This window comes from Triplophysa rosa, linkage group LG25 (assembly GCF_024868665.1).
Source record: "Triplophysa rosa linkage group LG25, Trosa_1v2, whole genome shotgun sequence".
Lineage (NCBI taxonomy): Eukaryota > Metazoa > Chordata > Actinopteri > Cypriniformes > Nemacheilidae > Triplophysa > Triplophysa rosa.
The window spans coordinates 9,971,442-9,996,627 of NC_079914.1; the positions used below are offsets into that span (position 1 = coordinate 9,971,442).

The following is a 25,186-nucleotide window of genomic DNA, read 5'->3' on the forward strand; positions in this document are numbered from 1 at the left end:
TTCTTAAAATGGCTATCGAGTAATTACCACGGAAAAAAGACAGCTCATTTAACACAAAGTGAACTGATGTGATAGACATGTTGTTACACTGCATGGGGTCAGTTGTCACAATGGAAGCTTGCCATTAAACAACTATTACAGGCGTTTGAGTAAAATTTAACCAGCAGACAATTATGAAACAAAACATTGAACGAAATAGCAAAAATAAAAACTATCCAAAACAATCAAGCCATTGTATCTACTAAATTGATTAAAAATGAAACCGTGACATGCATGCCCCAATTTGAAGCTGAAATATGACATTATATGAAATTTCATAGGACAGATTTCACAATTCCAAATAAATAAGTTTAATCCTTTAGTTCAAATAGCTTTTTAGCAAACCAACCGTTCCTAATCCGATTTTTAATTTAATAAACGTAATTACTGAGATTCCAGTTATTTGATAGATTTCCCAATGTGACAGCTAGCAACGGTACTTACAATAAAAGTACACAATAAAATAACGCATTTATTTATGTAAAAGCAGTTTCTAAGATTTCCGTTTGGTGGACATCCAATACAAGTTTTACACTGACACATCACCATACTGAATCTGCACAACGAAATGACCAAACAAAGGACAACATTCTGAAATATCACGCACAGTTTTTCCACCCCCACGTCCACAGAGCATTGGCTATGCATTAGCATCACTTTCTCCCTGAGCATCTGTTCCGTTCACTCGTGAGGTAAGGTGGGGGGAGACTGGAAAACGGCGAGCATCAGCGCGCGCTTTTGTTCAGTTGATCCTCGCGACCGGCGAAGTGCGCGACGCTTCGAGCTGTTCTCCGCGCGAGCTCCGCACCAGAGACAGCCTGAGGAGAAATACCGTCTTTTTGCGAAATGCTTTCAATAAAATAAGGGCACTCTTTTTTTCTGAAGCATTTTCGACCTGAACAGATGTATACATTTTGAATGGTTTACCTCCGTTATCACCTGCTCTGAAGGCAAGCGGCGGTTGATCTGAGGCGACGCGGCATTCCTGTGGACTTTTGACAAGGCGACGCGCTTTACTTCTGAGAAGGTGAGAACAAGCGATATTTATTTGTTTAATTTAAGATTTGCGTCGTTTTCAATCTATAATATGGTGTAGGGGGTCTTTTATGCAGGACAGGTTAGATACAGACCCCTTGCCAAGCGCAGTACCTCTGTGAGGACAGTCAACCTCTCGAGGGGATAAAACGGAGCAAGGATATTAAACGGCTGTTCAGAGCAGAAGTCTTGCTATGAACTATTTGATTAAAGTATATTGTGGAATATAAAATATATATGGACTAGAATAGTATAACGTATAATTTCTAAAATCAATGATTTTCTCACAAGATCGAATCACTTGAGGCAATGCATTGCTCATAGTGTTTCATAAAGTACTAAATTATGAATAAATGCGACGTTTTAAATAACTGTGGTGCGTTGTTAATGTTAAATTTACCTGAAAATGTTAAGTTCTGTCCTTTTAATGAAAATAAATGTCTCCGATTTTACCTTGACATCTCTCCTCCCCAATAGGTTACCAAGCTGTCAATTGCAATGGTGCCTTGATGTGAAGTTATTAATAGAAAAAGTCACCAATAAGCTGCATTGCGACCAGAAAAAAGAGATCATTTTTAGAGAGAAAGAGAAACCCTGTATTGTTTCCTGTGCAGGTTGTCAGCTGGATGCTGTTTAAAGAGCGGAGTGCTGTCAGTCCAAAGCCTTCCTTGGTGACAGCGTCTGTCTGGTGGGAGATGTAGACAGACCTGATTTCTCTTGGCATTCTGTCGTGACTGGCTGCGCAGTCTCTATTCACTCCCGACCTGACAGATCACTCCAGGAGTCTGCAACAAGTGATGCACATAAAGAGTACAACAGAGCGATTTGTAAATGTGAATACGTGTGTTATTTGTCAAGGAGCATCCGAAATAGAAAGCGAGCCGGCTAGGTGCTCAGGGGAAATTTCTAGCAGCTGTGTGCTGCAAATTGGTTACTGTGGGGCAAGATTTTTAGTATCCTCTCCTCCTTTTCGGTTTTTCCCAGCTTACATCAATCGTTTTATTCAGTTTCTTGTTCACTGTTTGTCTGTGCATGCCTTAGTCACAAAAACTGGTATCTTGGAAAAAACAAGATTTTGGGTGTCTGTAACATTGTGTCTGAATATTGGTGACACCCTGTCACCTATAGGCAACGTGTACAGATCGCATTTGTGTGTTAGGGCAAGCTCTGTGATGCACCATCTCAGGTTCAAAGACTTTCCCTTTTTACCCCAAGTCCCAGCGCAGCCCCTTACTAGCCTAACCTGAGCAAACCGATATACCTTTCATGTGTGCTCCGGTGCCTCTGTATATCTCCTGAGGGCATCCATTTAGTTCTTTTAAGCCTCTCATTTTCCCTGTCTAATCGTAAATGCCAGAAAAGCACCTCGGAACACGTTGTCAAGACAAAGGAGGGACTTGGCTCAAAGCGTAACCTGTCTGGTGTGGCGTGACTTAGAGGGCACCACGTATTTTAATAATGCGTGTTTCCGCTCGCCTCCATTTGGTTTAGCATTAGCAACCTTACAAGCAGGGGTGCGACGGGAGGCTAGGTGGAATTGAAATTATACTTGAATAGCATCTAAACACCATTGGTATTTAGAAGATAATGTTCTTGTCGTAAATTATTGTGCTCCGTGCGGACCAAGAGTACTTCTGTGAAAGTGACTAAAATCACACAAATTTGTGCTTGATGCTGGACTGCAGGCAGGGATGAGGGATGTTTCTGAATGCTCATTTTTTACCTTTCTAGTACTGTATGACATGGTTGCGTTTACCACATAACTCTTGATGAAGGATGTGCACATCAGTTTTATCACAAAATTTAGGGTCTGTTTATGTTAGTGTGTGTACCCGTGTGTTGGTGTGGGTAGATGCCAGCAAATGTACAGTATCTTAATTTATTCATCCTCATTATGATCCCAGTCGTCCAGGTGTGTAAATGTCGGTGTGTGTGTGATTGACATCTGACAAGAAAGAGAGGTTCTGTCCAATCCCATGAGCCAGAGGAGACGGTTGGCAGCTGCTGTGTCAACAACAACATTGACACACTTAAGTGTCACCGCCAACCGCCTTCACCCAAACACTGAATATTTATCAGAGTCCAGACCTGGAATACATTATTCAAAATGGGCATTTGCCTCCTTAAATACCAATAAATGAATCATGACACCGGGTCTGTGTTTTGCAGAATGTGAAATTGCACTCCAATGCTTTAACTTCACTAGGGAAAATAGGTTAATTTTAATTTATTCCCATCTTAATTCTGTCTCAATTTTGAATAGATTCCTTTTTTTGGCTCGAAGGCTCACTCACGAAAAACGCACTACCTTACGCTTTAAAGATTCATTTAGAGAATGTTTTATCGCTTACCCGGTGGGAGAGGTCCAGAAGGGAAAGGAGCTGGATAATTATGCCAGCAATTTGCACAGTGGTGGTCTGAGCGCTTAGGCCTTCAATATAAGATTCCCTCACTCGCTCTGTCCTGTTTGCCTGTATTGTTAACCGGGATTGTATTTCAGCACTGGACAGCTCCCAAGCGCTTTTTGCTTGGCCATTGTGCACACAGCTGCCGATCGCTAATAAATGACACAACCAGCAGCACAGCAGAAAATTATATTTGCTCCAAGCAGTTCACCCTCTTCACATTTGCATTCAGGAAGACAGGGTAGAATAGACTGATGGCTGGCATTTCACTGGGAAAAATGGCTTCTTGGCTGCATTCGGATTTGCAGTTTCATTTTCCGCCTGTAATGTTTTGGATTCTCCCTTCCATGCGCTACAGATGTATGGAATTAAGCGTGCAAATATTTACTGTACCATATCTCAAGAAGCGAGGAAACCAATTGCTCTGGTTTGAATTATGCACTCTGATCCTGCCTTCTCTCTATCGTACTTTCTCCCCTGAGCTACCTGCTTTTATTAATCCTCTTCTGATTCTCTTTGTCTATGCATTAGAAGCACCTCAGTAACCTTACAACTACTGTCTTCACACCATGTGGCAGGCACAGGGAAATATAATTAATTTCTTTCAAATTCCTGTATTCCTGTTTTGAGCATCTATCTGTTTCTATTGTCAGGGTTCATAAATGTAATCTGCTCCGTATCATTCTGTCGGAGATTAGTTTTCGTTGACAATGAGGTTTTCGTCTTGCCAGATATTTCAATATATCATTCATTAACATGGAAATGACTTTTATAGAGGGTTAGATTGTGCTGTTGGGTTCATACTATTAGGTAGTATCAGGTTATCAGGACCTGTTCATTTTTTTCATTTATTGAATCCCTATGCTTGATGAGAAACATGTTGATGCATGTGCATGCTTACTGTATTTGCTTCATAAGCACCGAACACATTGTCACTACTGGAAAGTCTACTGTATATTTTCGCCCAATCCTTAAGGATTTCTCACACTAAGGATCCACTGATCTGTACTTAGACCAGTTGAGTGAGACTTGACAGGCAAGGAGCTTATGCCAACTAGTCTCTAGTCCTCCCAGAACTCGATCACAGCTGGGATCTGTTGTCCTAGGATCAGTTCTTTCTTAGACAACCCTGCCAGGCTGAAAAGCACACCATTGATTTAACGGCTCACAATTCGCCCAGTGGCTCATTGGTCAAAAGCCCCACAGAAGACTTTCTTTGCAGTCTATAATGAGATTTTCAATGCCACACTTGAGTGGTTTAACACAGGAATAAATTGTGGTTCCTTTTTACAAAATCAGTGCGAGGGTTATTAGCTCCTTTGTGAAGTCGAGGCTTGAAACAATGATGTTTTGTGTGTGGTGTGATTTATGTGAGAACACAAAAGCTTATGTTGTTTTGATGAAGAGCTGTGTGTTTTTTCTGTGCAGATGTCTTATTATTATAGATGAAGTGAAGATGGTGCTTTGGAAATGTAATTTCCTCTGGAAATATTACATTGTTTTAGTGATGCACCAACAGTGGCGTCATGACTTGAGAGCTTTTATCAAGTCAACAGGCCTGCAGTCTGTTAAACACTACGCAAGATTCAAATTCTTACATGTAGAGACAAAACATTACAGAAAAGATGTGTCTAGGTCAAAGTTGTCGGCCACTAACTCCAAACTGCAGATTTAACTTGTATTTTTGTAGTCTCCAACTTAAAAGGTCCCACTTTAATGCTTTTACAAATGTAATCCAGAGTATTAAAGCTGCATTTCTTTTCCTGGAGAACCTCATTTCTTGAATAATGGGCACCTCATTAAATTCCTAGATGGATTTTCTCATTATTGAACTCTAAGGTGCCCTTAAATCTGATGCCCTACATGTGCTGTACAAATGCAGAATATCAGAAAGATCAGGTTTCTGTATTGCTTGGTGGGCTCTCTGCCATCCCTCCACCTCCTTGCAATTAAGAAGTCCTGAGATTTGTCTCTGTCTGAGTTTTAATTATCTAGAGCCAGTGCCCCAAACTCTTTGACTTTTCTTGTTGCGTCCAGACCTTATTGACTCTATTTTGGTACATTTGGGGTCTGATTTTATTTTAAGAGGTAAACTCTGTTTTTAAGATATAAATAAGTGACTTGTGTTTTCTCCATTACAGATCATGAAGCATTGGATTTTGGTAACTGGTGACAATTGAATTAGCTATTCATGGTCTGCGTTTGCACCTGAGCTGGTTGGAAACCCATCCAAGAATAACAGTTATTGTTTCTTTGTTCCTTGCTCCTGGTTCGGGCACTTATCCTTCATTGCCGTCGGACCACATGACTGGAATTGGAATATCTTATATTTTACATGTAACACAAAATAACCTTTTTTCTCTTTTACATAATCAAAAATACAGTCATACCTCCTGCAGATTTTGCCCTTTGATTTTGGTTTTCCTTGCCAGCGGAGGATCTAGATTGTGCTTCATCCCTGTGACCTTCATTATTCAGACAGGAAGAGATCAAAAAGGGTCAGACCATCTTACTTCTTCCCTTACCTCAGAAACCAAAGAAAGGATGCTGATGATGGTATCTAGCGCCTATGAACGCTTTCAGTCGGTCAGATACTGTAATAAATGTAGGCTGCAGTGGAAAACCTCTGCCCACACATAAACCTGTCAGTCGGCATGCTGGAATATTATTAATTCATGTATTCGGTTTCCAAAATCTAGTGAGTTGTCTACATGTGCAGCTGGCTGTACATAGGCATCAACTCCATCCTCTCTATATATCGACTGGCACTTTGGCGTTGATGTTGCAAATTTTGTGATGCCCAATTAAGCATAAAATGCACATCACACAGAAACATTGGATAAAACAATACATTTTAATTCACACTTTTGTGTGTATCTGTTTGTATTGATGTGTTTCATTATTTAATGCAATATATTTATAATTTATTCTATTTTTTAATATTGACCTTGGCACAATGCATGTAAGTGCTAAAAATTGAATATTTGAATTGTTCTTCGGTGGATTCTTAAATTCTGCTCCTTCGGCAGAGCATTTATAAACATCCAGCATTGCAGGATGTTTGCAATTCACCCTACAGTGTTTGTCCTTTGTTGTTGAGTGAGAATTATAATGAACATCTTCAACGCAGACAACACAAATGCATCTTCTGGCACTCAGTAGGTCATCAAGAGAAGGTCAAAACGTTGCTCTGAGAAGTTGCTTAGGGGAGTTTAGTGTTTGAAATGCAATCAAGCCATTTGATTACGCTGGCATTCATCATCACTGCACAGAGTTACTGTCCTCATTCCCATCTCGCAATCAAAAGCAATGTCTCTTCATGGGTACAACGCATTCGTAAATGAGTGATCTGAAAGATGGACTGTTGGAATGATTGCGGCTGCTTTTTGTAATTAGCGACGCTGGTAAGAACAATCAAGAAGTACTTTGGTTTTAGCCATGCTGCTTTTATGGTTGAAATATTTGGCCCCACAGTGTGTTAAACGAATGTGTCAGTTTTTCCTTTTCGGCCCTCAGAGGCAGTGGAGACTTTATACTGGTGGCTGAGTGAATTATATGTTTGCTTTGCTTTGGTTGTGCAGTGATATTAAAAGGTCAAAGCTGAATGGTGTTCCTTAGGGCCTTTGTGTGTTTGGTGATGTTATACTGTGCTCTTCTACTCAAACACAGCGGTGAGGTAAAGTTTTATTCTTCATTGCGCCCTGTTGCAGCGCATTGCTTGGCCATTTCAAAGTAAGCCTCATTGCTAAACTCCAGCCTTAATAGGCCATTTCATGAAGCTTTTGTCAGACCTGTTTTTTCAAGCTGCGTTAACGTGACTCTCCCACTGTGTTCGTAACCAAAACCAGTGTCACGTCATTACCCCATGTGTCCCTCCTATTGTTCCTCCCTCATTCCTTCACAGCCATTGCTTGCAGTTGCTACTTTTCCCATTTAATTAGCCTGCAGGGAGCAGCGCTGTCTTCCTTCCTTTGAGCAGGATTATGTATCACTGTGTTGGGAGTGGAGCTGTTCTCCCTTCATTAATTATACACAGCATATCCAACAAACCGTCCAGTTGCTCGGCCAATAAATAAATAAAGGCCCCGTTATGGGATAATAAAGTCGACACGAAACCCAACCGCTCACAGCGGTCAGACTCAGCTTTTTAAATTTTTAGAGCACTGAGCTGAACAGACCGATTTTAAGCTGTGTTGGGTTTTACCGCTTTCTGGTTGTGCTTTCAGTACAGCGCTGTTCAAAAATCGTGGTCCAGAAAATCTGAATCAACTATTAACCTGGGAATAAAAGTTTAAAACCAACAATGTTATGATGTAAAATGAATTAGCAGTATTTGAGTTTTAAGATTACTAGGTCACTATTCAAAAAAACTAGGCTAATTTGTGAGACAGTCAGGATAACTCCTAGATTTCCTGGCTTCCATATGACTTGTACTTGGAAAAACATGTGGAGCCTATACCAGCGAATGCTAAAAAATCAGAAATTCATGCAAATGCAAATTCAGCCTCTCAAATTGTAATGCTTGTAATGTAATGTAATAACAACGAAATCAAGAAAAAGGTTAGAATTACCTTCACTGGTGGCCTCAGACTTTAGAAGAGTACTGTGGGTGTTTTATATTCATACAAATGTGTCCTACTAGTCTGCAAGTATGAACTGCATATGCATGTGCTGTGCCGTATGGCATGGAACATTATAATAACGTATAATGACACCTGCTGTTTATTGTTTCTTTTTTGAGGTAAATATGCTTTTGCCAAGGGTTATTTCCATCTGTAATTATGTACCGTACACCCACTCATACATTTTGTCGTAGTTATGAGGGCAGGGGAAACGAACATTAGCGGAAACTCTTTGAAAACATTTTGAAGCATCAGTAAAGATAGAGGCGCTCCCAGAAGGGGCTGGAACAGTTGGCATCTCTGACAGGATGACATTCATCAGACCTGTTAGCGCTGGATTGTTTCAGGTTCCTCAGAATGAGAGAGGAATCGCATACGGTCTCCCCTGACGAGCTGAGCGCAGGGCTTGGCGTGGAAGTGGGACTTGAGCAGCGAGAGATGATTAACACAGATCTCGACAGCACGAGCGCTCTGAGAGTTCTCGCGCAGCTTGAGTTGGCAGAGGAGAAGGTCAGGGACCATGTGACACGGTGGATTGAGGTTGGTGACTGTTGAAGGGCACGGAAGCATTTAAAGTTTCACAAAAATGAAAGTGAGTGTGATATGGTGTCTGATGTGTCCTACGTTATCTCTATTGGGCATTAACAAAAAAACTGATAAAAGTCGACTTCACAAGATTTCATCAGCACACAACAATTTGAATAATTCCAGTTTGAAAATACTTATTTAAGCTATTAAAATACATACAATACAAATTAGAAGAAGAATCCTAAAGGCGTTTCAAGGCTTTTTGTTTGCTACAGTGCTTTTTATGTATTAAACATTACTATAACTAAAGCTAACCTGAAAGATGTGGACAGTATTTATATAAGTAGGAATATTGTGTTGCTGACTTTCACATGCAGGGATAGCTATTTGCTCATTGATAGGGGACTGTTGATCGCTCTCTCACCTTATCAGCTGTCATCCCGTCTTCTCAACCTGTACTATGTCGGGAAAAATTGAGTGGGTGCAAGTGAGGTATGTAGTTAGCAGTGACCGGTTTGGCTGGTGGACGTCTAAAGAAAACCCTTGTGGTGTTGCTATTCATCACCCTTCTATACTACTATATCATATTGGAGCCAGCAGGAGAGAGACGGAAAATATAGAGACGGATGGGTAGAGGCTACAAGTGGCCAACTCGAAGTGAATTCACTTTCCTTTGTGTATAGCTAGTGTTGACTATAAGTATAAAGTTTGGTCCACATTGCAGCATATACAAGATGAACTGTTTATGAAGTGGGTTTTTTTCTGTTTATGACATAATTACGGTAGATGTCAGAGGAGGTCTAGCTATCAAATCAAACCTTATGAAAAACTACAACATGCTCATCAGTGGCGAGGTTGCATTCCTCGAGTAGAGGCAGGAATTTCCAATTACAAATCATCACTTAAGGCTTCATAAAACAAAACATTCTAGATTGTAATGTAATTCACCATTGCAATAGGTAAAGGATATAAATTTAATACAGAATAAGATTAAAGGCTATTACCTCCAGTCCCACATGCTTGGGGTTCAGGCAGCAGCATTATGAATGAGAACATCTGCCCTACCCTTCCAATCCCATCAATAACACTGTCTCTTTGATCAATGCGGCGCATGTGCCATGTGGGCTGTACCGTTTGCTTTGAATCACATTAATTAGGCCAGACCTGCAAACCCGCTGTTCACAGTTCAGATCTACCTGAATGACAAATGACCAAAGGCAGCATCATATATTCATTGTTTATACAGTAAGCGATTTTATATTGTCAGCGTCCAGTTTGTACCTATTGTTACATATGACCACATGTGTTTGGTTTTGTTTGTAATTAGTTATTTTTGAGCTAAATTAGTTTATGGTCTGGGAATAGCACAGTTTATGCCTAAATATTGAGTTAAAAATTAGTGAGTCTCAGAAGAGAGTGCATTAGATATTCATTTGGGCAATATTTATGTTGCACTAGTTTTATTCACTGGAATTCCCTTTTCTTTGTTTTTTAATGTGAAAGCATAAATATGAGAGCAGAAGCACAGTTATTTCCTCTTTATTTTATCTCTTGGAATACTACAGGTTAAAGTAGAACTCCCTTTTGTTTCTTCTTTATCTTGGCTATAGTAAGTCCTGATGTACTTGCATATAAGGAGTCCAATAAAAAAAATGACTGGCAAGAGTTGTATGGACATCTGTTAGATATATGTCCTGAGTTGTAAAGTAAAAAGACATTTTAAAGTAACGGAGAGAGAGGGAGATCTGTTAAATATTAATTCCCTTACAAAATAGAAGCCAACCTATGGTAGAGATATTTTAAAGGGGACACGGCACATTAAATTATTCCCAGCTCAAATGAAACAGACTCTGCACATTGTTATAAAGATTTAGAGGTTTGAATAAGGTAATATCACATCGTTTAGATTCACGGAGAAACCACCCTTTGTCAAAGTTAATGTGGAGCAGCTGTTTTTATGTTTGCATATTCGTTCATTATCATTTTTGTCGCAAGCCGCGCAGACAAAGCCCTTGAGATGCAGTTGCAAGGAATTTTTTACCACTTAGTTGCCCTCTTGCTGTTTGTCAAACACACTTTCTCTCTTTCTGTCTGACACTGTCTCTCTATTTCTCTGTCTGACTCTCTCTCCTTCTGTGTTTTTTTTGCAATACCATTCCGGTAGATCAAATTTAGGAAAAAAATGCATTAAACAGTGATACCAGGACTTACCTAAATTCTTTAAGACATGTTAAAGGGGCTCTTTTGCAAAATAAATATTAGTGATGCACGATATTGGATTTTTGCCGATATCCGATATGCCGATAATTTCCACCTCAATTAAGCCGATAGCCGATGCCGATACCGATATATGCTGTCTATCCACCAGGCGTTTTTACACCGGGCGTATCCACTGCGTGTCCGCTTTTGGGTGGCACATACCACTGGTGCTAGAAAGGTTTAAAGTTTGGTAGCACAGGCCAAACTATAGGAGTATAAATCGTCTGTTGTCATCATTAAAAAAATATGCAAGTACAGTTCATTATGAATAGACAGGTAACTGACAAAAGACATTAATGTTACATACAGATGAATAAATTAGGGCCGTATCATTTTTAGATTACCTAAATTTGTTTGAATATTTCTCAGTTGTGTATTTTTCCTTTTTAACTATACAACAGTGGTATATTTGTCCACATAAATTACTGTAGTATACTATAGTAAACTGCAGTAAAATTCTTAGATACTATAGTGTTTTTGAACTTTACTAGTTATACAGTGTTTATCAATTCACAATTTTCAAAAACAAATACTATAGTACTCCACAGTATTTTTTGTCTGAGTGTTCAATTTAACGGGACTTTTATTTTGACGGGTCTTCGGGAAGACGCTTGTTTGCAGATAGCTTCACTCAAACAGTAAAACGTTCGTAAAATAAACTCTCAGAGCAACTCTGACTGGAGATGAAGTTCATGTGTTCACATCCTCATACAGTGCAGACGCAGATAAAATCCTCGACCATTGTATGTTAAACTGTGCACGTAATTCACTCAGACACGCAGAACAGCCAGATGACACTTAAATAACAGGATTCCGCGTCCGCATGTAGTTACATGGACTCAGTGCGATGCGCCGTTGATTATTGTCACACACAACAAGCACCACCACGTCAAACGCACTACACACAAACACACAGCTCTGTCTAATGCACATATTCTTATTATTCTACATATACTGTATGTCGCATTGTTGTTATTTTTTTCAAGTTAGGCTACTTGTCCAGTCAGGCAAGTAAAGTTATCTCTCACTTGCCCATACAAAACCCCCGGACAAGCGTTAATGTCGAGCCCTGCTTTTCACATTTTAAAATGATGATAAACGAAATAATTTTAAAACATTTGGAAAATGAATTTGGTGAATATTAATTAAAGAATCAACAAGAGCATAGGTGTCTTAGAAATGGAGACTACAAAACGGCAGTGTGCAGAGACGAAAGTCACAGGGCGGCGCGTTGCATATTATGCACGCTTGAGCTCAAGTTCATAGTTTACTCCCGATGGACGATGGGCAGGATTCATCTTTTTTTTTACTCTGTGTTTTAGTTAAAAACATTAATCAATAAATATGCAGTGCGCGGCTGACGGGCGCAGAGATGGATTTCTTCGCGCACTCATGTAAGAATGTGCTGCTTTTACAAGCATGATTTAATTGCAGCTTCGGCGAGGCATATCGGCGTTATTTTCTTTATCGGGCCGATGCCGATAATTAATTTATAAGCCATTATCTGCCGATAATATCGTGCATCCCTAATAAATATTGACAATTGGATCAGTATTTCAGCCACAGTGTTGGTTATATCGCTTGCTGCCTCAAACCGTTATTTGTAATCCATGATTATTCTGGAACCAGACATTCCAAAAATCAGGGGTTGCACACTGAGCAGTCTTTTTACTGGTCATGTGATGTCAGGATGGCATCCCTCATCTTTCTTTTCTTTCTCCTGACCCTTGTCTCCCCTTTCGTTTTTCATAGTCAACAGAGGTGGTTAAATACGTGAGACTAAGATTCTTGCGAATTATTTTCAAAAAACAATTTACGTGGCATGTGGGAGTAATTTGGAGGTGGGGTTTATAAAGAAAAACTCTTAAAGAGTAAATATTTTGTGATTTTTAAAGTTCTACTTTGGTTCATGCTGCCGTCCAAAGTCAAAGCGCAGTAACTACACATTTGGTCAAAATTGAGTTGAGGTCTATAACAGGCTTTGTGACATCTGCTCTGTCTTGTGACAAAGTCTCCTGGTACAATCTTATCCCGTTTCTAAAAACGAGAGTGTAAAAATTGCAGTAACTACAAAATCCAAGCTAATACCAAGGCAAACCGCAGTAAGTGAAGTTACTGCGTTCTGGTTTTGTTTTCCCGGCTTTGACACCGCAGATACTTCGGTCTGCCTTGGTAGCCGTAACACTCACACAGAACCAACAAGCCAACCAGCTAGCCTACCATGGCACAATCCCACAGTCAAATGATGGTTGAACTCTATGGGATTACTTTTGTGTCAATAAAAATGAACGCAAACTTTAAAAAAACGAACAAAAATATACAATGAGAAAGAAAAAAAACACTTTGATAATGAAAACAATAAATTCAATTGCAAGAATGTGACATGATTTTCAAATAAACTGCTATTTTTCTTAACAATTTTCTAAGTTTCGAGAGTACATCTTGCCAATCAGTTTTTGGGATTTCACAGATAGCTATGAATCAGAATGAGAAAAACTTTGTGGTTAAAGGAGCATTGCGATAAGATGACTCTTAATCTTGCTTTTGAGCAATTTTAACATTCCCAACGAGCAAACATCAATAAAATTATTAAAGTTATTTAAAACAATCAACATGTAGTAAGAAACACAAGAAGAAAGCTGGATGAACACATTTAGTTTGTAGATATTGCACTTTGCTTTTGCAATAGTGTTTTAGTTGTCTAGGGTCATCCAAAGGCAGAGTGCAGTATCTGCATTTTGGTGGTCAAAGGTCACATCAGTGGTCATGATTTTATCTCTAAAAAATGTCTTCCTAATAAGGCATTGCATAAATGCATTACCACTAATCTACCCACAACAGGTTTGACTGGCTGGTGTAAAAACTTTAAAGGCATTTTTCTCAGTTTCAGTGTTTGCATAGTTACTGCACTTTGCCTTTGTAGGGCAGTATGGAGTGTCGATCAAAAAGTTTACGTACATACACAGTGTAAAAACACTTTCATTTTCTAATAATATGCAGTTATTGTTACCTTGACTGACTCTCAAACTGTCTAATCCCCTCCTTTCTGTCAGCCCATTCTGATCTGATTTGTCAGATGGTCTAGTCTGCTGTGATTGGTCTACCACATGCAGTGTCGCAAATGGAACGTAGGCGGGCATTACACGGAGTGGCGCAAATCTGACCCGTAACTAAAATTCGAACGACAGACGACTACTTCACGTGATTCAGAGTCGACTCCTTTTTTGCCAATCCAATAACTATGTTATTCGTTCACTTTTGGCTTTACAACTTGGCAGACTGCTTACATTCACACACAGCAACATTACACACTGCATGAAATGTAATTTTAAGGACATTGTAATAGTTACTCTTTAATGATGTTGTAGTTCAGATGGCTTGGGCGCAGACGTATTGGTTAAATGGTGTTCTGGGGAACAAAAGCTAGCAGCCAAGATAGTGTTTTGTGGTGGTGTTGTGGTGGTGTTTATGTTACAATACTCTAGAGCTCTGTGTTTATGGTAATGCGGTTGAACTCCATTCTTTAGAGTTAAAAAAACAAAACATCGAATTGTGTTCAAATTAAATTTTTTGGACCGCCAACACGCCGTTATTTTGACAGCATTTGCTCATGGCATAGTGCCATGCATCCTTGAAAATTAGGAAGCGTTGCTTTATTCGACAACTTATTAGGTTTTTCATCAAAACACTGGAGACGAGTAAATAAAAAGCTGCAAATGGAGCTTGTGTCTGTTGCTCTTTTTCTGATGCTCCTGAATCAATATGGCACCAGGGGTCCATTATGTCTGACTCCGACAAAGAAATATCGGTGTGACCCTTGGACTTTTGAATGATTTCTTTCTTTTTCCTTTCCTTAGCTCTCTCCTTTTCCGTCTATGTATATCTTAATTAGTCTTTAAAATCCTGTCTCTATATTCTGTTCATCTTACATTGATTTATTTTTTTTAATATTAACACCTCTGTCTTGAGCATCTGCAGTTTTATATCTCATTAGGAGCTTTAAGTGTGACTTTATATTTAATGAGCATAGCCACAAACAGGCCTTACGTGATTATAATAGATTTATTTATGTGCTATTTTGCATGTTATTTTTATCCTTGCAGCTGTGAAAAGGTCATTTAGGCCAAGGTTGTTATCATGAGCTAAGGCTAACAACGAAATGTATTTGTTTACTTAACGAAAATAAGATTGCAAGATAAAATATGAAAACGATGTAGTAGTAATCGCATGTACACTACAGCACAAATGAAATTGAAGATAAATTATTTTTTGTGAATTGAATTAATTATGAATGGTGCTTGATTTCTGACTAGTTAGATGACAAGATGTCTGAATGAAACTACAAATTATAACTGTTTGCTTTTTGTACAGTAAGGGATGTTTAGAATTAGCAACATTTTGTAAGAAAGAAAATGTAAAATAAGAATAACTAGGGAAGTTTGCAAAACTGTATAAAAAAACAGACTCAGACAGAACACAAAAGTCTATTATCTTAATATCTCTACAGCCACAGTGCCTTACCCATAATAAAGTCATTGTCTAGATTTTGGAATGTCTTTTGTTTTTAGAAATCTCTCATTTCTCAGCTCACACTCTCTTTCTCTTTTTGTCAATTTCTTGTGTCATTCTCAGTGTGTTCCATCATGTCCAGCTGACTACCCTTTCTCCCCCCTAAATCCATCACTTTATTTTTGTTGGTTTGTTTGTTTTTGCCCTGCCAGCCTTGTTTCTCCCCAGTGCATGCTCTGAGAAAATTGAATCGAAGCTATACAAGCTCATGTCACAATATTGCACAATAAGTATATATAATGCATCGTTTTAGGTTTTGGAATGTCAGCATAAAACATTTGTTTTCTGTCTGAATCTGTGCCATGTCGGATCAGAATTGCAATTCGGTATCTGGTCAGTTTGTTTTAAAGTCAAATCTGCTTTTTTACAGTTGCCTGTATCTGAAGTTTCATGTGAGCTGTGAAAGCCATTTCTAACCTTTACTGCTGCACAGCGTGAAAAGTCACGTGTGATTCAACGCAGTGGACTCATCGCTTCCTTGAGTGCAATTGTGTATGTGAATGTGATTTCAGGGTGGTTGGACTCTGTCCCAGCCCATCTGTCAAAATGTGTGTGCTTTGCTTTGTAGGTTAGAGGGGAATCCCTTTGTGTTTGCAATAGGTCGACTTGTCTAGCGCCAACCTGTCTTGTGATTATAATTGTGTGTGTGTGCTCTCGCATGTGCGATGTGTAGGAGAAACTGCAGTTGTGGTCCAGCCATATGCTTCGCAGTTAATAGTTGAGATTTGACTGCCTGAGTCGTGTTTTCATAAAGGGATTCAGAGAAGTAAATAGGCACAGAGTAGCTGTAAGCTGTTCTTACACCTGTTCTAAAAGCCCGGCTAATATACTTTACACACACACCTACACATTCTATTGTTTTTTTTGCCAGATTGTGGGATTCGATGCACTGGAAAAACAAAGCTGGCACTGGGTCTTCAGTGGCTCAGTCATGTTGAGGGATCCCACGTATTTGAACAGAAATGTTGAGGAAATGCTCATTAAAGTTCGTTGCTGATGTCTCTCAACCTTTTTCTCAGGTCTTCTGTATTTGTCCTTTTCACACTTTTGTCTTTCTTTTACCCATTACAGACCTTAAAAGAATGTTCCAGGTTTAAAACTGGTTGCCGTCGATTACCATCGACAGTGATTAACTAAATGTCAAATCGTCTGTAACATACAGTAGCATATTGCAGTTTGAGATTTTTGACATTGTATGAAAGACTTTAATGAGGCAATGATGTTACATAAAATGTTGTTGCGCATGCTTTTCCTAATAAAAATGTTGGCTTTTACTCAAAATGACCACGGTAGCCGCTCTAAGAACATAAAATCCACATCTTGGCCTCTTGACAAGATTATATCAATAGGAAGATGTTGCGCGGGGTCCATTTCTCACATAGCAATGCCATTGTGTTTTACTGGAATCTGCTTTTATCTCCATTTCTGTCTTACATCTGTCGATTTTGGTTTTCCAAGATTTCTGTTGTATAAACGTTTTTCTTGGCCCTGAGTTTAAAATCACAGCTCTGATGCATTCCTCGTGAGCTTTAAAAGCGACAGGCTAGCAACTTTGATTAACTGAGGCATCTTTACAGGTCTCAGTCGGCAGTGGTGGTGTAACCTCCAGGCTGAGCTGAGCAGTTTATTTCTGCTGCTTGTTGTTTGTTCAAGAGCGATTTGTGATACAGATGTGCATAACAACTATTTAAATTATGGAAAAGGCTTGTCTTGACGTGTTTTTGAAAGTTAGACCATATTTAAAATATATAGTTTTGAAAAAGAAAACGTAATGCAAATGGTATGACAACACAATAGGAAATGGCATCCATCTACCTATAATAGCTATAATGACAGTGCTTTAAAGACTATACTGTACTTTTACAGTCAGAACTTTTTATCGAGAGTGTCTTAACTTGTCAACTGTCTAACAGAGACTGGATAAAGTCAACCATCTTATAAAGTCAGTTGTTAGACAGTTGACCGTGTTGACCATTACTTACCTATCTAAGTTGGCGCCATGAGTTGTACGTTTCAGCTTTTTTAGTGAAGTGATTTTATCCGCCCCTTTGTAAACACCTCGTATTGATCACTCATGCGTGTGATGTGTAGCTGACACTTAACAAAGACATGTCACACCTATTTATTTCTCAACATCAACTCGTCTTATTCGCAGTGCTTTCTAGTCATTTTTCGGTTCCACGGGGAGCAGGCAGAGGGACCTTGATGCACAAAGAAGCAAGCTAAACATTTCCCGGTCGTCATCGCCTGTCAGATATGTCAGGGACGTCAGTGGGTGCAAATTAAAAGCGGGAAACGTTTGAAGTTGACAGTATCGAGCCCCCGCAAATAAGCTCTCATTTTTCAAAGCTATTGCTTCAGCTGCGATACGTGGAGATGGAGAGGCCCGTTTCTGCCGGTGGGAATCAGACAGCATGTCTGTGGACCACTAGGAGACAATTCAGCTGCAAGCAAGGATTGCCAAGCTCATTTTACTACTACTCATATTGCCATTTGAATAGCGGAAAAATGGGTAGACAATGACTTTTAGGGTCCATTTGTTGGTTATAAAATAGTGAAGACACCTGAAAACGCATTCGTCCTTGATAGGCCAGAAATATTATTGCTTTATGGAAACCCCACCCTATACACACATTTGGGAAACTATATATATGTTTTAAGAGGTTTTTTGCATGTCTGTTTTGAAGATCAAGCATCCCACTTACATTTAAGCATTTGGCAGATGCCTTTATCCAAAGCGACTTACATTGCATTATAGTATACATTTGTTTCTAATTATGTGCTATCCCTGGGATCGAACCCATGACCTTGGTGTTGTTAGCGCCATGCACTAACCACTGAGCTGTTGTCTGAGGTCTGCTTGTGACGTTCGCGTGGTTTTTACATTCAAAAACATCAAAATCACCCGGGTTTTGAGGCCGGCTCGATAAACGCCCGGTGTTAATGAGCGTGCCGCATTGAAGACTTGGAAGTAAACGCCCACTGCTATGATTGGATAGCAGTTTGCATAGTAAACTTAGTTTTAGCCTTCTGTGAATTTGGTTAGACACGTAACGTTAGGTTACACATTATCAGGACATATCAAGCGATCTCTAACAAAGCAATAGTGATGCATCGTACAGATATTTTTACTCACATAAGATTGCTACGCCATTCCTGTCGGATCCAATATTGTCGGCACAGCACTGCTTTTTAATCTAGTCTCTCTGCAAATCCAACGTCGACCTGTGCCTTGTTCACAAAGGAATCCGCAGTGAAATGAAGCGAACACACGCTCAAAGTATTACCCACGTGAGCTGGAACGTCTTTAAAAAGAATCCTAATGTCGGAATCCGAAGGAAGGTCATGCAGCGACTGTGTTCTTCCACAACCAGGCACTGCAAAATACTTTGCGATCTTTAATGGCATGTTTATTGCTTGCTCGCTCTATCTGGTTCCGCGCCACTTGTTACTTCAGTACTGTGATGGGCAAACCAGTGGGCGGGGCTAGAGAAGTAGTCGTTGATATCTTCTGTGGAGGCGGGGTTCAACCAATCAATGACGTCATAGATAGGTGCATTCCAGGACCTGGCGTTCGCTGGGCCTGGTGTCAATAAAAGTTGTCATTTCAGTGACAAGGACGTTTTCAGTTCTGACACTTACATGATGTTCGCGTGAATATGATTACCTCTTATATAACAAAAGCTCGGGTTAAAATTGATGTCTTAATTCATGACACCTTTAAAGAAGAAAGATGTGCAAAGATGCAATTATATTAAAAAGTTTGTCACACAAGTAAATAAATAATTACAAATAAATTAAGCATTGGTGTAGAATACTAAATTTGTTACACCAAATCAAATAGTTAAAAGCACTTTTTAGGCTCAAACTATAGACTTCCTGCAGTCGAAAGGAAACCGTAAAAAGAACAGATGTATTGATACTCCCCCAACAACAAAAAACAAACCCGCGTTGCTCATTCGTGCACAGGCAACATCCTGATACGTTACAGGCAATCAGGGCCTATTGTGAATAAGGCAATGGCTTGTGTGAAAACCACTCCAGTTTGTATCTGTGTTTGACAGCATCCTTTGACTATACCGTAGTGTTAATGTGTCAGACAGCCTCTGCCCATCTTCTGCTTAATTGCATCTTTTCATGCCGGTGAAAGAGGACGCACGCACACCCAAGTAAACACACTCACAGACGCATACATGACAGGCTGCCAGACAGGAGACAAATGCAGCTCACCTGCATATTCACACGCTTGAAAAGGCCAGTAATGAGGTGGGATGCAGGCTGTTATATTTCAATCCACTCCAATCAAATTTTTCACTAGGATGTCAATTATGTCAGCAAACATTTGAAATATTCATCCATTCGCCTGGTCAGGAAGTCGCATTTTCCCCAGTGTTGTGAGTCTGACCATATGGTGGATTGGAGCGGCGAGTCTGAATGCGTCTGCGGATGGAGGCTTACAGGAGAGTCCCAGATGGTAGAAAAATCCGTCTCCAACTTTCTCCAAATATGTTTTATTTAGTTTGCATTGTATTCATTTGAAACTCAAATCAGGCCTTTTAGTATCTGATGCATAATTGAATAAAAATGACATTTCATTAAGTTTACCCTTTGAATTCTGTTTTCCTGCTATCATATCAAGCTAGTCTTTTCATCAGCTTATTTTCTCTTTACCATTCACTACCAGGTCAGACCCCAGAGTGATTGACACTTCCTGTCTGTGTTGTCACTGATGTTGTTGCTACGGGAGAAGGGCCGACCCGATACCTGTGTCACCCATACAACAGAAAGACCACCGTTTTAGTCCTTTTCTCCATGCTACATATTCTCACTCTCTCCCTTTCATTTTCCCCTTTTCTCTTCTACACAAACACTGAGGAATGAATGGCTGCGATTCATATTATTTGTTTGTTTGGTGCATTTATGGTGCCCCTCAAGGCAAACTGTTGTTTATCTTGCGTCACGAATAGAGATATGGGTTTTATAAACGCAAGCTTTTAGCCCACTCACAAATTGTCTCTACATACAGTGGGGTCTTCGAAAAGACAAAGCAAAAGGAAACAATAAACTTAGGCTTTACAGAAAAGCCTGTTTTGTTTTTGAGATGAGCCATGAGAAAAGAAACTGTATTGTGTTGTGCAATAGAAAAATGATAACAGCTATGTAAGCAGATTGTTTGTTTTGAAAGTGCAGAGGAGATGTGAACAAGCCGTATTGAAAGTGTGTGTGTTTTAGGGGATAGCGATGTAATGCCTGATGCTTTAAGATGGTTTGTACCTTTTTGTATGATTTAGACATAGACGGATACAAAGACCAACAAATAAAGATCCTTTGTTCTTAAACACCAACTCGCATTAGTATTGCAGGCCACTAACAAGACTGACTCCTGATCAGTTGATGGAGGCCGGAGGCTGTGGGATTCTACGGAGGTTTGGCATGATGTGTTGCCAAGATCAGAGAGCTCGGGCTGGGCAACACAACAGGAGGATTAGTCCATGCCAGCACACAAATGCCTTCCCACAGTGGAAAGGGAGTGGGCAGTATCTTCAACTGTGTCTTTTATTTTACAAACAAAATCTCCCGCAACATAAACAGACTTACAGACAATACTCATAGACATCAAGAAGCTGAAGATTGAGGTGTGAGGGACTCATTCGGATTTTTGTGTTTATAGGCCAAGCTTACAATGCTTTTTGGTCTGCAAGCATGCATTGTTTTAAGTATGAGTTCCATTCGTGTGTTTGTGTATGTGTGGGAATGTCTTGGCTTGTGTTTGTGTATGCCTTTCTGCCTCTATGTAGGAGGTTTTCTGTTTGTCAGCTGTCACCATATCGTGACAGCCAGCGAGAACTCCACGGCTCCAACCTGCAGACACAATTAGGAGACAGACTCGCATGCTTCCCAGCTGTGATGGAGGCTGGGATGGAAGTTGCGGACTGACAGCAGGAAGGTCGCATGGTTGGGGGGAATGCAGAACATCCACCTGTTGGGAAATGGAAAAAGTGAATTGATAAAGGTGAAGAAAGACAGGTGGAGAGCATTGAAGATAGAGAGATAGGTTTGTACTGTAAAGAGTAACATTTGCTTAACATAAAGTTAAGCAAACATCTCAATTTGTTTTCATTTATTCCGAGACATTTGAGATTTGCTGAAACTGATTTGTAAAGTGCAGTTGGGCCTTGTGATGGTTGTGTGCATCAGAGGACTAAAAGTCTATAATAATCTAGCGGTCTGTTTCATAAATGAGTGCCAGGTGCACAAATCATTGCTTAATCATTGATCTGCTATGTTGTTCACAGTGTACAGAACACTGCAGACTTCAGTATCAAACTAGCTGATGTTACCTCAAGTATATTCGTCTTAAAGAAGTAGAGAAACTGGAGTACGTCACGATTCTTTTTACTAACATCAGTGTTGGTAAAAGAAGCATTATAGGTTGGTTGGGTTATGCATAGTTTCTTGAAAACGTTTTATTTTTGACATCGATAAGATACTTTTAAGATAATAAGATTCTACCAAAGATTAAAAATCATCAACAGTTGTTATTTCTGTCCTTATTGTGCATCCCCACTGTGTCATTAGGCTGCAAAGCCAGTATACTTTCACATTACAGAAAATCGGATGGAGAATCTATGACATGGTCATTATCATGCCACTCAGTCAATCAATAACCGTGGTTATAAATATGCTGCTCATTTAACCCATCAGACGACATCAAATTAATTTAGTCGGATTAATCGACTGAGCGGTCGCAAATTAACCAATTGTCTCATTCATTTTCTCTCTATTTGTCCTTGCGCTTGTTCAGCAGGTAGACGGGGCTGCTGAAACACATACACCAGTGTTATCCATGTTCAATCTCTCAGACAGCGGCTTGTATTTCGCCCTTGGCCACAGCGAATCAAAATCCTCTCCCATTTATTATTTATCGAGGACTCTTTATCTCTCTCACACTTGGCTTGTACTAAAGACTTTCTGCCTGCAATAATATGAAATGGAGCTTTCTGGCATTCGTCTGTATTACAGGCCAAAAACTGTAAAGCAAGTTTGTCATATATTAGCATGATGTTATCATTGGAAACGCATTTTCTTATTTATCATCCAGCATCTATTATGTTTAACATTTAAATAGTGTTAAGTTATTTTTTCATGTTATAAGGTTCATCTTTACATGCACAATCACATATAATTCAATTTTAAGAGTCGCGCTTGAAACTTTTTAATCCATTCTCTTCTCTCTTTTTTTGTGTTTCTCTCTCTTTCAGGATGCTGGGGGAGCTCTGCTCAACGGGCCTTCAGTCTCTCCTGGCTGTGTGTCTGCTCTTCACCCTTGAATACGGTGAGTCATTGTCTCCTGAAAGATTAAAGGTGTGATGAACTGGGCTTGTTTATTGTTTTACACTGTGGTATGAGGTCTACTTATGACGGTCGCGTGGTTTTTACATTTAAAAACATCAAAATCATTAAGTAATAGGCTATTTTCTACCCGGGTTTTGTGGCCGGCTTGACAAACGATCGGTTTGAATGGGCGTTCCGTCATGAAGACTTGGAAGTAAATGCCCACTGCCATGATTGGATAGCAGAGCCTTCTGTGAATTTGGTTAGAGATGTAACGTTAGGTTACACATTAGCACCATTCGCACGAGTTTAGCATTATCTGGGGACCTCCTGTGATTTATAAATGACCTCCCCACATCAGTATTTCATGTGACGCATTCGCACGGGATGATTTTACTCAAATTTACTGACTTATTTCCCGGATTTGATGGCAAGGCTTTGCATATAGTTTGTATAGCCTATAGTTGTATTGCGTTTAATGATATATGACCGTACCTGTCAGCATTTGAGACCCGTGATCGCGAACCGGACATAAGATCACCGCGATCACGGGTCTCAAATGTTACGAGAGTTTCCATGATAAATAAACAAACGGTAGACTCCCGGTAACTTATAGGATATCACCCAGCACCCGAAATAATACCAAAACACTTCAAAACAGCCTCCATTCGCAAACGGTGGATAAAACCTTGAAATCCCAATTCGTCTTATGATCACAGACAACCTCTGCAATTAATACAAATGACTAGAGGTCCCCAGGTAATAATAATCTCGTGCGAATAGTGCTCAGGGCATTTCAAGCGATCTCTAACAAAGCAATAGTGACGCATAGTACAAAAATGTTTTACTCACATAAGATTGCTGCGCCATTCCTATCCGATCCAATATTGACGGCACAGCACTGCTTTTTAATTTTAGTCTCTCCACAAATCCAGCGTCGACCTGTGTCTTGTTCACGAAGGAATCCTCGGAGAAATTAAATGTTCCACGTTTTTCCCATATGAGCTGGAATGTCTTTAAAAATAAACTTTAACCACGCATTCCTAATATCGGAATCCAAAGGAAGGTTATGCAGCGACTGTATTCTTCCACAACCAGGGATGGCACAATATTTAGCGATCTTTAACAGCATGTTTGTTTATTGCCTGCTCGCTCTATCTGGTTCCGCGCCACTTGTGTTACTTCAGAATTGACATGCGCGAACCAGTGGACGGGGCTAGAGAAGTAGTCGTTGATATTCTTTCTGTGGAGGCGGTGTTCAACCTATCATAGATAGGTGCATTCCAGAACCTGGCGTTCGCTGACCCTGGTGTCAATAACAGTTGTCATCTCAGTAACAAGGGCGACACTTACAGGATGTTCGCTTGAATACGATTCCCTCTTATATAACAAAAGCTTGTGTTAAAGTTGTGGTTTTAATTCATGGCACCTTTAATATATTCTCATTTTTCTGTTGTGGGAAAACACACTTATCTACCAAACTCCCTCATTGACCCCAAGCATTTTCTGCTTTTCACAAAATGTTCTGTATCAACTAGTTGTTTCAAGCCATTGGTGTGAACACCAGCACTTCTTGTTCAGACCAGAACCAGAAGGAATTTTTCATCCAGTTATCCACCGCGCCCCAGAGGAGCTTGTTGTTTTTTAAATCACCCTGCACCCTGGCGTCTGGCTATATCGTGTTCTCCACGAAGCTTTCCTCCCGTCCTTTCATCTTCTGGTAATTACCACAGCACACCTTTACCTGGCCAGACGCTGATGAGCCTTTTTGAACATGTGTGATAAATCGACTCAGCTGGATTCTACGCTTCCGCAGTAAATAGAGAGAGACCAAAGAAGACTTTTATCTGCCGAAAGCCTCATTTCCTCACATTGCCACCTAAAGACTCCTCATCACTCACTCTAATACCCGTAATGGCACTCAGCAGCAGCGATATTGCGCTCGCGTTCCCGTTGCAAGTGTGTCTGCCAAACCGTGAAAGAGGGAGACGTTGACGCAAAGCTTAGGAATCCCGCTCGATGCAGAGTGACACTACAATGTATCCTATGCTGTCACACGCATGGCACACATCAGCCAAACCCTGCTAACCCATTCCTTTGTAGATGCCAGAAGCCGTACGGATACTCAAAGCGTGAGCGAGGTGAAAGACCAGGTCCCAAGTCACAACTTTGCCAGCCTTTGTAGTTGGAACTTTGTTTCTCCGCTGAATTTTCTTAATCGAACAGATGCAGGGTTGCAAACCGGCCAGGCGGGGTTTGGACACCAGAGGTCACGTGGTTCGTGACCCGCCCGCTGCCATATGTGACAATTGCGTGGAATGCAGGCTCTTTTTAAGAATTGACGGCTCCTCAGCGAGCGAGAGAGATATGGGCAGATTGCATGCACAGCCTGCT

At 40.1% G+C, this 25,186-nt stretch overlaps 1 protein-coding gene across 1 annotated transcript in view; it reads left to right on the forward strand.

The window, feature by feature from the left end:
- The first annotated feature begins 700 nt into the window (after positions 1-700).
- Positions 701-25,186, forward strand: part of ncanb (neurocan b) — a 97,098-nt gene continuing 72,612 nt past the window's right edge. The window contains exons 1-2 of the mRNA XM_057326154.1: positions 701-1,066; positions 22,720-22,793. Coding sequence (XP_057182137.1) covers positions 22,721-22,793 — 73 coding nt within the window. The 5' untranslated portion in view covers positions 701-1,066; position 22,720. The remainder of the gene's footprint in view (positions 1,067-22,719; positions 22,794-25,186) is intronic.